Source organism: Epinephelus moara, chromosome 16, assembly GCF_006386435.1.
Source record: "Epinephelus moara isolate mb chromosome 16, YSFRI_EMoa_1.0, whole genome shotgun sequence".
Lineage (NCBI taxonomy): Eukaryota > Metazoa > Chordata > Actinopteri > Perciformes > Serranidae > Epinephelus > Epinephelus moara.
The window spans coordinates 25,043,651-25,056,956 of record NC_065521.1 but is presented as its reverse complement, the minus strand read 5'-3'; the positions used below and the strand labels follow the sequence as shown (position 1 = coordinate 25,056,956).

The 13,306-nt window shown below is 39.7% G+C and overlaps 2 protein-coding genes across 4 annotated transcripts in view; one reads left to right on the top strand and one right to left on the bottom strand.

Annotated features, from left to right (window-relative positions):
- The first annotated feature begins 214 nt into the window (after window positions 1–214).
- Window positions 215–7,849, top strand: ribc1 (RIB43A domain with coiled-coils 1). Its single transcript, XM_050064765.1, has 8 exons — window positions 215–331; window positions 1,721–1,939; window positions 2,069–2,286; window positions 2,387–2,501; window positions 2,816–2,934; window positions 3,564–3,800; window positions 4,572–4,738; window positions 5,474–7,849. Exons 2-8 carry the CDS (start codon window positions 1,741–1,743, stop codon window positions 5,553–5,555), a joined length of 1,137 nt encoding a protein of 378 aa, XP_049920722.1. The 5' UTR covers window positions 215–331; window positions 1,721–1,740; the 3' UTR covers window positions 5,556–7,849.
- A 52-nt stretch (window positions 7,850–7,901) lies between these two features.
- l1cama (L1 cell adhesion molecule, paralog a) overlaps window positions 7,902–13,306 on the bottom strand; it is a 47,591-nt gene continuing 42,186 nt past the window's right edge. For all 3 annotated transcript variants that reach the window (XM_050064762.1, XM_050064764.1, XM_050064763.1), the window contains 4 exons: window positions 13,025–13,174; window positions 12,474–12,605; window positions 10,843–10,915; window positions 7,902–8,696 (listed from right to left, as the gene is read on the bottom strand). In XM_050064762.1, the coding sequence (XP_049920719.1) occupies window positions 8,435–8,696; window positions 10,843–10,915; window positions 12,474–12,605; window positions 13,025–13,174 (617 nt within the window). In that variant the 3' untranslated portion in view covers window positions 7,902–8,434. The remainder of the gene's footprint in view (window positions 8,697–10,842; window positions 10,916–12,473; window positions 12,606–13,024; window positions 13,175–13,306) is intronic.

Genomic DNA, 13,306 nt, shown 5'->3' with positions numbered 1-13,306 from the left:
TCGCGAGATCAAATGGAGTCGTTTGGAGTTGCTTCAATGAATTTCGGTTTGTGCCCCGTATTCCACCACGAACCATAAAGTAGATATATAAATTACACAATATATTGTGTTAATTTAATAGAGCCTTAATGTTTAGCACAAATGAATCAGTCAGTTTGGTGATTTATGTCAAAAAAGCACACAGACTGCAGCGGTAAACTGAGATGACCACGAGTTACCATGGTTACCAAGGGCATCTAAACACAACAGGAACCGACCAGCGACACAACTTCTTACACTGAGGTGCTACTTTGGTCTAAAGACCTAAATTGAAATATCTGTAACGTCAGAGGTAAGTGCTGCTTTAGATCTGTGGTCACTGTACAATTGAATTAAAAAAAAGAAACTTGCACAGGCCTAAAAGTATTGGTTTTATGTTTTCAGGTCAGGGCATGCTCAAATCTGACTGAAGATAATGGGCTTGCAGGGTAGTGCCAGACAATTTATGTATTTTTTAACGATATGGAGATATGAGACTAGATGTTGTCTTAGATTTTGGAAATCATAATATTGTGTTTATTGTAATATAAGTGTTTTCCTGGTTATAAAGGTTGTGACTTTTCTTATTTTCATTTTGACCCTCACTGGACCAACAAATACTTCCACCATACATAACCTTTTTATTTATTAATTAATTTATTAAGTCACTCAAATGTTGGTATCAGAGCCAATACAACAAGCAAACAGCAGGGAGGGAAAAGCTGACAATGACTTTTGTTTTTGCAGTTTCTGGTGTAATTTTTGCAGTGGTGGAATGTAACTAAGTACATTTAATCAAGTAACGTTACTAACTTATACTTAAGTACAAATTTGAGGTACATGTACTTAATACTTCTACTCCACTAGGCCTACATTTCAGAGTGAAATATTGTACTTTGTACTTCACTATATTTATCTGAAATTTATTTAGTTGCTTTACAAACTAATATTTTTGCATAAAAAAACAAGAAGCGTTAATAAAATATGATCAATTAGCCGCTTGACAAAAAAATAATTGCCATTTTAATTGGCAACTATTTGTGATAAACATTTGGGTTATTCTCTAATTTATTTTTTTATTTTAAGGTTTTGGGGTGGGGTTGTTATGCATTGTGTACCTTTAGTTTTAATACTTTGAGATAATATATGTTCCTGATTATACTTAATTTTACCTAAGCACTTTGAAGTACTTATAAGACTTTTACGTATAACAGAGTGTTTTCACAGTGTGGTATTAGTACTTTTACTCAAGGATCTGAATACTTCCTCCACCACTGAATTTTGATGATTTTTTAAAGAGGCCTTTTAAACTCCTTTGGGGTTCAGAAGGTGTGTAATATAAATACAAAATAAAACCATTTAAAGTTGCATTTCACTCTTGTAAGGCAAAATAAAAACCTTAAGTCCCTCTCCATGTGCTAGTTTAAATATTATTTGAAGTGCCTCCCTTGTATTGCACATAAATAACGAACAGTCCTTAAAGTGGTATAATTTTCTGAACTTACCAGACTGTTCAAGCTGTCCTATTATTTGCCTTAACCCACTTAGTCATTACATCCACATTGCTCATGATTATTGATAAAACATTTGGTCAAAAATATCATGATATTTGATTTTCTTCTAACACAGTAATTTCTTTTCAGTAAGGATATCAGCCACAATAATCAGTGCTGTAATGCTGTGTCTCCTCTCCTCTCTCTAGGCTTATTAGAAACTGAGAAAATGTACAAAGCAGATTTGCCTGTGGACCAGTCCATAGAAAAGGCTGTGGAGAGGCGGAGGTCTGCAGAATCAGCACGTAAAGCTCGGATCTATAATACCCGGCTTCGTGTGCTGGGCCTCGACCTTGATGCTCTCAATAAACAGGTCCAGGAGAAAAAACATCAGCAAAACACGGAGCTGCAATGGGGAAAAGCTTTTGGTAAACCATGAGCATGTTGGGCATTATTCACCTATCAATACTGAGTCCCCTATAATAATGTCTTATGAAATCACCTTTCGCCTCTAATGAGCAATAATCACAGGTGTCTGTATTTTCATTGCATTGCAGATAAGCTCAGAGAGCGTCATGATGAAATCCTGCTGCAGCAAGACATTGATGAAAGAGAGAAGCGAGCAGCTTTGCACACTGACCTGACCCAGTATTGGGCCACTCAACAGCGTGTAGAGGACTCACGCGATGCTGATCTCAAGTGCAGCCTGAAGGGGGCATTCAGGTTCACCATTCCAGAGGGTGAGCTGGGCCCTGCCAGTATGACAATCTTCCAGGTGGGTGCTTGGTGTGCGTCAAAGACCAGTGGAGCAAAATCCAGCGAATGGTTAAATAAATGATCCCGCCTTAAGCACTGTGTCATTGATTCATGTACAGGGAGAGGACACTGGAGAGGAGCAGAGGAGGAGAGAACAAATGAAAAAGACAGACAGAGATCTGCAAGCACAGAAGGAAGACAATGAGAGGAGGCGCATGGGAGACAAGCACAGAGGTGAAAAGAGACACGTGCACACCGTGATCACTGATGAGCTAACATGCAGTACGCCATAGCCTCTGTAAATCACACGCATGCTTCATGCTTTCCTGCACAAACAATCACAGACTCCTACGCGCAGCTCTTATTGCCAGGTGGCATTGATGGATGCTCATCCCAGAGCGTATGAGTGTGTTGTTGAAAAGCTTTGCACAATGGGTAATGGCTAATGCAGGTGTGAAAAACACACAGTAGGTGATTTACAACTTGCTTGTGTGTGTGTGTGTGTGTGTGTGTGTGTGTGTGTGTGTGTGTGTGTGTGTGTGTCACAGAGAGTCTCATGAGCAAAGAGCTCGTGCATCAGGACCTTAAGGGGGTTCAGCTACATGCACTGGAGGAGGAGTGTCGGAAAGCTACCCGCATGGCACTCGACAACTACAATCGAGCTCTGGTAAAGTACACGCATGTGCACACACACACACACACACACACAGATGGACACACAGATGCGCACACACGCCACCCGCTGATGTGGATGCTCAAAGCAAAATCCACTGGGGTTTTGAGTCCTGACATGGTGTTCTCAGGTGGGGTTTAGAAATTAAAATAGCTAATTGAAAATGTTAAGTGATGCGTGCACACACTTGCTGCAGGAAGGCGGCCATCATATTAGTTGGTACCGAGCAACATGGATGGTTAAACTGCTCTGATGTATGCGTGGGCCCTGTCTGTTTTCAAAAGCCCCCATTTAGCTCTCCCCTCATTTGCCTGAGCGCACTCGGTTGAATCCTCCATGGGGAGGCATCATTATGAATCCTTCAGGTCATGGTATTTTCCATGACTATTATGTGGTTTCTCTAATAACCACTCACATGCACGATGCACAAGCGAATACAACTGACTGAGTGGCTCTCTCAGGAGGACGTTCCCCATATGGCTGAGTCTTGACTCTATGTTAGAAGTAACCACATATTAGAGGTTTGGTTTTGCGAAGCTGCTGCTACTCTAACCATCGAGGGAATGATCAATCGACTTGCCCTGGATCAGTGGTAAGTCCTCACCATGCTGTGCTCCCCACAGGCTGCAGAGCGGGCAGAGAAACTGAAGGAGCAGCACAGGAGAGAAGAAAGGGAGAATCTTGAAGAGATGCTGCACACGGCGACATCTGACATGATGACAGAGTGTGCAGAGGCAGCGGAGAGAGAGGTGGAAAGGGGGAGGCCAACACGGGTTCTGATAGACAGATGGAAGGGGATGAGCGCTGAGCAGCTGAGCGCCATCCAAAGGGAGAGAGAAGAACAGCGTCTTGAGAGACAGGTACTGGAGCCACTTTAAAATAAAATACTACTCTAACAGGGCACCGTGAATAGTTCATGGTCAAGTTGCATCTTACTCTTTTCCAAGCTCCTCCTCTGTTCTATCTTTCAGCAAAATTCCTTAAAAACTTTGGTTCCTGACCTTTTTAGCTCATGACCCTTTAAAGATAAAACACAGATGTATGATAAATTTAAGGAAAGGAAAGTTGTACACAAACCCACAAACCATTCAGTGACCCTTTATGCCCCGTAGGGATCTGAATTCATGTTATTTCTAAAGGTCTAAAGGTTATGACCAAAGAGGTGTGAATCCTTGTGAGAAAAGTATTTTTTTAGCTGCCACCAGCTGTGTTATAGCTCGCTCTGACAGTTGGTCCACAGAAATTTCCCTGCCCTTTGGTAGTCGCACTTTTTGCCCTCGGAGGCTGAAATTTGACACGGAGGTTGCAGCTGTTGTGAATTCACGCTTGTTAAAAAGTAAAAATACATTTTAGAGGCCTGAAGCCATAAAATCATCCAGTGCTTCAAAAAGAAGAATCTAAGACTAAAAATAAACTTAATTTTGTGTGGCAAAGATACTTATTTTTCTGCTTTCTTATCCTATTAACCATCTTGGATCCCCTCAGATGTATCTCGCAGCCCTTTGGTTAGTCTTAACCTCCAAGTTGGGAACCACTCTATCATAAGAAAGCATAAGATAAAATCTCAGTATCCAACATAACAGTTGCACTTAGGTTTAGCATTTACAACATTTATCTCTTGACATCTTCAGAGGCAACGTGATGCTGAGAAGATTCGGGACACAGCTCGGGAACTCCAGCTCCTGAAGCTGTCCAGAGAAGCAGAGGAGGAGGAGAGGAGAGCAGAAAAGCTGAGGAGAGAGAAGAGGATTCAGACAGATCATTTCAACATGCAGCTGGCCAGAGAGCAGCAGGCACAGTGAGCACTGCACACACATACGTACACTCCTCAGGCTGTAGTCAGCAAATGTATTTTGGGTGTAGGTGATTAAGTACTCCAATGTAGACTTAAGATTTAAAGGAATATTTCACCCCCCAAAATGATCATTTGTATATCAGTCACTCACCTGTGTTGCGTTGAATTCCTGAAGAAAACTTTTTTCTCACATGCCTCCAAAGTGAACGAAGAATCCAAAAACTGAGAAAACGCGTGAAGAATTGAAGAAAAGGGGGCCGTGTGTCACAACAACAAATCTAAATCAAAAGATCTGATTACAAACTCTCACTCCACTCATATAGTATAATCCAATTCTGATTCATCCAGTCGTATGCTCAGTACTTTCCAAACATACAGCCCTTTCTAGTAATTTTACCTTGCTGAACACAGGAGCCGCTGGTCTATCATTGCCTTGAATGGCAGTTTGTTTGTGTTTATGTGTGATTCTGAACTAACCCTTTAAAACTCCAAAGTCACACAATAATAACACAAACAAAGTATGACTTGCATTCATCAAGAATCTTCCCCGTTTTTGGATTCTTCGTTCACCAAAGGCGTGTGAGACAAACTACTTTTTTCTTTTTTGTAAATTCAACATAATACAAGGTGAGAAATGAATATACAAATGGTCATTTGAGGGTGTGAGCATTCCTTTAAATGACTATTTTTGGAAACAGTTACTCACTGTGTGTTTATGTGTGTTTCTGTGTGCCCCAGTCAGGAGTACCTAAACAAGAAGCTGTACACCAACAAACCCACCAAGGACTACTTCTATCAATTCAACACCGGCTCCCGCTGACAACCACACAATGTACACAGGCTGTGACAATGTGCAAATTAAATCTATTGATTGTTATACTCACACTCGCTGTGAATCGAATCGTGATTGATCAATACTTGCTGCTTATTCTGAAGAGACACATATGCATTGATTTTATTGGCAGATACTGATGACAAAGAAGGCACCCTTGTTTTGGTACAGATTGTTCCACGTATTTTATTTTTCAGTCATAAATCCGGTTACAGTGGTAGATTCATAATGCAGTTACAGTTATAGTGGCCACCCAACTCCTGTCGTTCACCCATGACACATATAGATACCATCAGTTCCATTGTGCACCCCACACAGCACAAAGAGGCACATCTGCACCCCGGCAGTGACACACACACTCCCTGCCCCTCCTTCCTCTCCTATTTACTCTCACCCCTCCCCTTCCTCTCAGCCATTGTTGTTTAAAATCTGCCTGCTTTTTTATTGAGTTCTGAAGCTTTTCTAAACGAACCAATTCACTTTTTTTTTTGTTTTTATCTTTTAAATATTAAAAAAAGGGGGAAAACAACAGCGAAAAGCAAAGACCAGCATCCTCAGCTTTCCCCTCGACACATGAAAAGCAAAGAGTGAGTGGCAGTCGAGTGAGTATCTGTGTGTGTACACTCATTCCTCATTCAAAGCTAACATTTGCCCCGAACACTGACAAACACAGATGTTTAGCAGCAGATAGTCAAGTTAGTATATTGGCATATTTTGTGTCATTCATCGCTCCTGTATGAAAATAGATTTTTTTTTTTTTTTTAAAAGCTTTATTTGTCCTGAGTGTGTCTGTATAACTGACAACAGGGAGTTTACACACACCTCCTTCAGTGCCACCAGCCAGTTTAGACATCCCGTATATTTTACCTCGGGGACTGTCAGGTGGTGTTTGGCCAGTGTCAAGCTTTTATTTGAATAAGGAGAACTGAGGCAGCAGCGTTGCATATAGGTACTCCCTGTGGTATGCACAAACCGGCTCTGCCTCTCATAACTGCATCAGACAAAAACTCCACAGATATTCACTGCGCTGCAATGCATTGCAAGATGGTGATGGGCATGAATGCAATCTTAGCTTTCGTTGTAATGGAACTACGACTAACACTAAATGACACTAATGTACATTTTTTTGATTTTCAGATTTTGAAAATGTTCGCAAACATCTACAGAACAATATGGATTTTTTTTCCTTTTAATTTTTTCATTTCAACTATAAAGTTTTTTTTTTTTTTTTTTGCTAAAACAGCCAAATCTCACTGCAATCATTTGTCAAAAGTGGGGAGGTTGAATTTATAGCAATAGTACAAAGAAGAAAAATGACAACTTGCAACACTTTAAAATTAAGTGGTTTCAAACCTGCACATTTTTCACATTTTATATCAAACGTGGTCGGGTTCATTAAAACAATCTTTAGGGGGTTGTATTTACATTCTGTGGAGAAAAAAACTGTTCATCTCATAACCACTCTTATCTCTCCGGTACCTTGTAAGCTCAGGTTTTTATTTAATCAGTAGCATGTAAATACAATGTCTGCCCAGCTCTGCAAAAGAATACATTCTCTGTGTTTGATGTAAATGCCAACTGCTTGCCTTTATTATACATCAACTGGCAATCATTATGCCTGTCTGCAATATCAACTTGCATTGATGAGGGTCTGAAAATAAAACATGAGAGTGTTTGCCCGCAGGAGACTCCACTCTCTGATCTGTAAATATACATAAATACTGCTCCTCAAACAGTTTGCGAAGTATGAGATGGACAGGTATGAAAAGATTTGTTAATTAGAGACAACAATGTTTTTAATACAGTGTAGAAAGAGACAAGGACACGTACAGAAAGCTACACATAGGTCTCGACGAGAAAAAAATAATAATTACAATATCATTTCCAATAATGACATTACACTTCTGGTGGGAAGGCGAGAGAGTAATGACATCAATCTGGTGCTCTATGCAGACCCAGCAGGCACAGGAACTTATAAGGAGCATGTACATATCTATAATACTGTATTATGGCTAAATAGATAGATGTAGATGCAGCTATATACACCAGATGCTACTCAGCATGTTCACAGCAAGTTCCCCTTATGCATCCAATGTTATTTATAGTAAGAAACTTGGCTTCACTTAGTTTCAATGATCTCGATCTATGAAATATGTCGATAAAGAAAGTCATGAGTTTTATATAAATAGTGTAAAAACAATATGAAAAAAGTGATGATATAAATAAAAAATGGCAGATAACAAAAAATAATTCGTATTCAAACACATTTGTAAAAAAAGAAAGTAAAAAATGTCACTGGTAAGTACAATCTGAGACATCGAATGGCGTTAGACGTACAAATGTGCGAAATAATATAAGGCATGATAAATATCTAAGACTTTTCACAGCAGCATGTGCTGTCTGCCTCCCCACGCTAGGCTCTATCATCATCATCCTCTTTCAACGCACTATTCTGCATCTCTATAGGACCATACCTACAATCCCTCTGATATTTCTACCTGTACAGCATTCTGTCTTTATCTTTCTATAGAGTCGTCTGTGGAGAGAAAGAAAGAGAAGAACTGGAGAGAATGAATGTTAGTCATTAAGATATGTTGTAAACTACACAGATAAAAAGAGGGTAAAGGGGGTCAAAAGACATCTTCAGGTCAGTCAAACTTGTATCACACTGTCCACTACTTTGGACACTCCTTTGGTCAAGACAGTCCAGTCAATCAGATGACTGCCGGGGGCATCTGAATAGTCAATACATTGATTGTATATTAGTCGTTAAACTATGGATCAGCAGGTCAGTAGGGAACAGGAGCGTATGGGCACATATGTGTTGACATGTTTTGGTCTGATGGCCCCCGATGGATGTGTGGGGGTTAATCGAGGATGGTGACTGAGTTGGGCATGCCGTTGGTGGCTGGGGAGACGGTGGTGGGGTTCAGCGGAGAGATGTCTGGCAGGCCGTGCAGCACCTCTGGACCCTCGCTGGGCCGACTGAACTGGCTGACCAGAGACTCGTCCATGTTGAGCTCGGTGGTTATGGCACTGCTGCCGTTGAAGTCCAGGTTGTCCTCGCTGCACAGCTTGCTCTCCTCGCCCAGGGACGGCTGGCTGGCCGTGCGCTTTTCCTCTAGGTCACTACAATACGTGAGAACACAGAGGAGGTCAAAGCAAGACACCATAATGCATGTAAAGAATGTAATCTGATTACATATTTAAGCAGCAAGCGGTAACACTTTATAATAACCATCATTAATAAATGGTAAATTGAACTCATTTTACTGTTAACAAACAATGAAAAGATATGTTTACTAATTATTAGTAATGCTATAATTTGCTGTTTCAACAGTTTATTGTTGCAAACATTATAATATTTTATTTACAATATTAAATATTTATTAATAATTACTAAATGATTGGTAAACCTTTAAGAAACTGTTTGAGAAACATATATTAACATTACAAGGATAGACTAGATATCTGTAACACTTTGTTAATGGTTTGTAAACCGTCTATAAACATAATTTGGACACTCTATAAAGTTACAACTGATGATTATGATGCAATTTTGGAGAAAGATAATTAATTGTTGAGTCTCATTTCCAGGTCATTAAATACAGTTTGGACCAACTGTCAACCCAAAGCATTGCTCGGAACAAGACTCAACAACTGTCAATATCCAGAGTTGTATATTTCACCTTTAAATGGTTAATAAAGACTGTGTAGTGTACCAACAAACAGTATTTGGGTGGCCATTGTAAATTTTCGTTTCCAACACTTAACAATTGCTTAATAAATGGTTTATTAATCAATTCTAAACATTTTTAAATAGCTTTTATAGAGTTAGAGTTGCTAAACTGTGCCTCGAAAGTACCCCTACCTCCACATTTTAAATATTATATCATTAATTTATTTTAAAATAAATGTGTCTGAATTGTTGTGTTGACTTTGTTATAATTCCATTGTTCTCATTGTGTATATCTCTGGTGCATGTTTGCATTGACAACCTGTTCAGAAATGTGTTCAACATGATGGAAGACGCAACTCTGTTTTCTGTACACAAATATAGATCACCAATAAAAGATTTAACGAGGCTAAATTAATATTGCATTAGTTGCAATTTTATAATAGCCATGCAAATAATGTTTCTGGATGATTTAAAAAAAAAAAAACAATTAACCATTAACAAATGTCATTTCATTGTTAAAAGTAAAATACTGATTAATTTAAGTTTAATTAACTACCAATGTACCATTCATTAATGGAGGTGATTCTAAAGTGTTACCCTGCAACCTTTTTCGAAAAAAAAAACAACAACAACCCACCATCATGCAAATATATCTTAAAAAAACTGCAACAATTAGTCGATTAATTAATTAGTTGATAATCGACTAATTTTTTAAAGGTCTAGTGTGTAGGATTTAGTGGCATTTAGTGGTGAGGTTGCAAATTACAATCCACTGAAACTGCCCGACGCGAAAACATAAATGGACCGTGTCTAGACCCAGTGTTTAGTTTGTTTGTTCTGAGCTACTGGAGAAACAACATGGTGGACTCTGTGAAAGAGGACCGGCTCTGGATGTAGATATAAATGGTCCGTTCTAAGGTAATGAAATTTCAAAAACACGATTCTTATGTTCAGGTGATAACAAACTAGTTATAAATATCATATTCCACGTCTGCCAATATATCTTCCCTAACGCCACACACTGGACCTTTAAGTAATTTTTCAGGACAAAATGACATACATTTTATAGTTCCAGGCTCTAAAATAAGAGATGTCCATTTTTTAATTATCTTACATTATAGTAAATTAAATATTATTGGGTTTTAGATAACAAGATCTTTGTTGAAGTCACCATGGGCTCTATGATATTGTGATGGGCATTTTAACTGCTTTCTAATGTTTTACAGATCACATTACTAATATAGAAAATAATCAGCAGATTACTTGATAAGGAAAATCATTGTTAGTTTCAGCCTTTATGCAACATGATACATTACTCTAAGATTATATGACATGTGCAGGGAAGTCAGTAGGTAAGCAAAGCATTGGCAGGGGATATTAAGTAGGTTTGGGATATCACATCACAGCATACCTTTCTAGAGATCTGCATAGCAGGGGCAGGCATTAGGGAGAAGAGGGACAATGAAAGGAACACAAAGGGTTAGGAGAAGCAAACAGTGCTGAGGGAATCAGGGCTGCATGAAGAGTGAGAATTTAAATGATCTACAGTATAGAAACATGATGTAACACCCAAGGAGATGTATTCAGATGACAAACCTGTACTCTCCAAAAGTCTCATCCTTCATAGGCCGTGCTTCTGAGTCCATCGGACCCTCTTCTTTATCTTTCACTGAGGAGGAGATTATTGGATTTTATTATCAGTACAATCTCAACCATGTTTCTCTCTAAGCCACTGTCTCAGACATCGATAATGACATTCTGTCACACAACAAGATAACACCCAGTGAAAAAAAGACGACTGTGTCTGTGGAGAACAAAGACCGGGACAATCTGTAGGCAGCATCTGTTTATTTATGTGGTTTAAAGTTTGATGTTTGAATTAATTTCTCATCTGAGTTTCAGTGTAATAGATACCCCTCTGAAAATTATAAAATTCCAAAGAATTTAAATAATTAATCATTCAGAAGTATAATGCCAGTGGGTACGATTGGATTTATTATTCAATTAGTCCTTGCTTTTAGCACAGACAATTAAGCCTTCTTTAAAAGGAGCCAGCCACTTGTTTCTCCCTTGTGTGAGGACGGATGAAAGGCTGGTGCTTTTCTCTGCCCAGTCAGACAGTGGCCTCTTGGTTGCAGTTACTCTTGTGGTTTGTGATTATTATTTCACAGTCCCTTTCAGGGCAGAGCCTCTTACTGCCACAGTAAGGAAGTGCAGGCTTAGAGGTCTGTTTCACTACGTGTTTGATGTGAAGGCTGTGAGGGAAAAGGTTGTCCATGTGAGAGCTGGTCAATTATTTGGAGTTGGTGACAGTAAGGATCATACAGGCAGCTGTTCGGGGAGAATTTTAAACATGGTGCAATCTTATTTTAGTGTCCTCTTTCCAGTAAGAATAATCTTGTTTACTGTGGTGCATTCCCGTAACTGCCGGGCTTCTTCTTGTACTGCAGTGTCATTTTCATTGTCAGACAGCTTTATGGCTCCAGACTGTCCGGTGTCACCCACAAAGCTTACGTAGACTGTGACACAGCAGTTATTTGACATTGTTTTACTTTTAAAGGCTTAGAAGTAGGAATGAATATAATACATTCTTTAAAAAAGTACCCAATCATTTTCCTTCTAAAGGCCCCAACACACCAAGCCGATTGTCGACCATCTGTCAAGCATCTGTCACCCTAGTTTTTGCGGTGTGTCCTGCATTAGTTGGCCCTTGTTGGCTTTTATCGTCGATTCAGCATGTTGAATGAGAATGGAAGTGAGGAAAGCAAACAACTAAAGTCAAGAGGGCGTGAATCGAAACGTGTTATGTTGACAGTTAAGATTACTTTTTTAGCCATTTACCTGTTTAGCAGAAATGGTTTGTTAACCTCTGAGGCTGAAAAATAAAGCCTCTGTGCAAGTGCCAAAAACGGCAGTTCATCAAATGGCCACTTGAGGCTGGCTTCAAAACAGAGGAAATCGCCATAGAAACCCATCTTAAACTGACAGCCTGGTATAAAAATGGTTTTGGTCTATGTAACTAATTTCAACTGTATGGGGGGGGATTTTTGTTTTTAATAATTCACACATACACACGTTTACATTTTATTGGGGCCAAAGTTACACATATTTAAGGGCGGGGATGCTTGAGTGATTTGATGATTTGAAGCTTGGTGTTGGTTTGGTGCGTCTGAACAGTTTAAAATACTAATGATAGCTCAACACTCATCATGGTCAGCTGCACTTGCCTGAGTATTTTCCTCCTTTACTCCTCTTGATGAAGCAGAGGATGAGCAGGGTCAGCAGCAGCAGCACAATGGCGCTCACAACACCGATAAACCAGCCCTGCGTTGCAAAGCCTTGCTGCACCTCCTTCACTTCTTCAGTGGGAAAAGGAGAAGGAGATGGGAAGAAGAGAGTTTTTTTTGTAATGGGGAAACAGGATGAAAGTACGCGAGGAGCGGAGAGGATGAAACAGGTAGGAGAAACAAGATAAAAGAGGGAGAAGAATCTGGAGTGAGAAAGACAGAGTATTATACATGCTGACAGGGTGGCATTGCACTCGGGAACCAAAGAATACAGCACAATACGCCAAACAAACACAAGTAATGGATCATTTCATACGGCTAACCAAGCTCTCTTGTCACACGAGTCTCTGAAAGGACTTCACAGGCAGCGGAGAGAACTGTAAGACACTCTCTGTAGGATCAGGCTTTATATTTAGATGTGGGAAGCCCAGAGGAGAGAGCAGAGAGGATGAAAGAAAACAGGATGAATGGAGGCAGAGTGTGCACAGTACCTGTTCCTTCTGTCACGATGTCAGTCTCCCAGAAGGTGGTGTTGCTGTAGGTGAAGCGTAGACGATAATGAGAGCCAGGAGTCAGGCCCTGGAGGCGGTAGAAAGACTGAGAGGAGTTCACCTTCTCCGTTTTCTTCCATTTACTGCCATCTGCAGAGACATGAAATAAACCTTGATTTCCTTTTCATCGTTTAGGATTGTGAAACTATTCCCAAGATGGACTAATGGCTTTAAAACAGTGAATATAACAAGGTTTTCCTCATGCGCTTATTAGTGTAGATA

Coding starts and splice junctions, on each gene's coding strand:
- ribc1 (XM_050064765.1), top strand. CDS start 1,741: ATGTACAAAGCAGATTTGCCTGTGGACCAGTCCATAGAAAAGGCTGTG. Junction 2,287..2,386: donor CCAGTATGACAATCTTCCAG/GTGGGTGCTTGG, acceptor ATTCATGTACAG/GGAGAGGACACTGGAGAGGA. Junction 2,502..2,815: donor CATGGGAGACAAGCACAGAG/GTGAAAAGAGAC, acceptor TGTGTGTCACAG/AGAGTCTCATGAGCAAAGAG.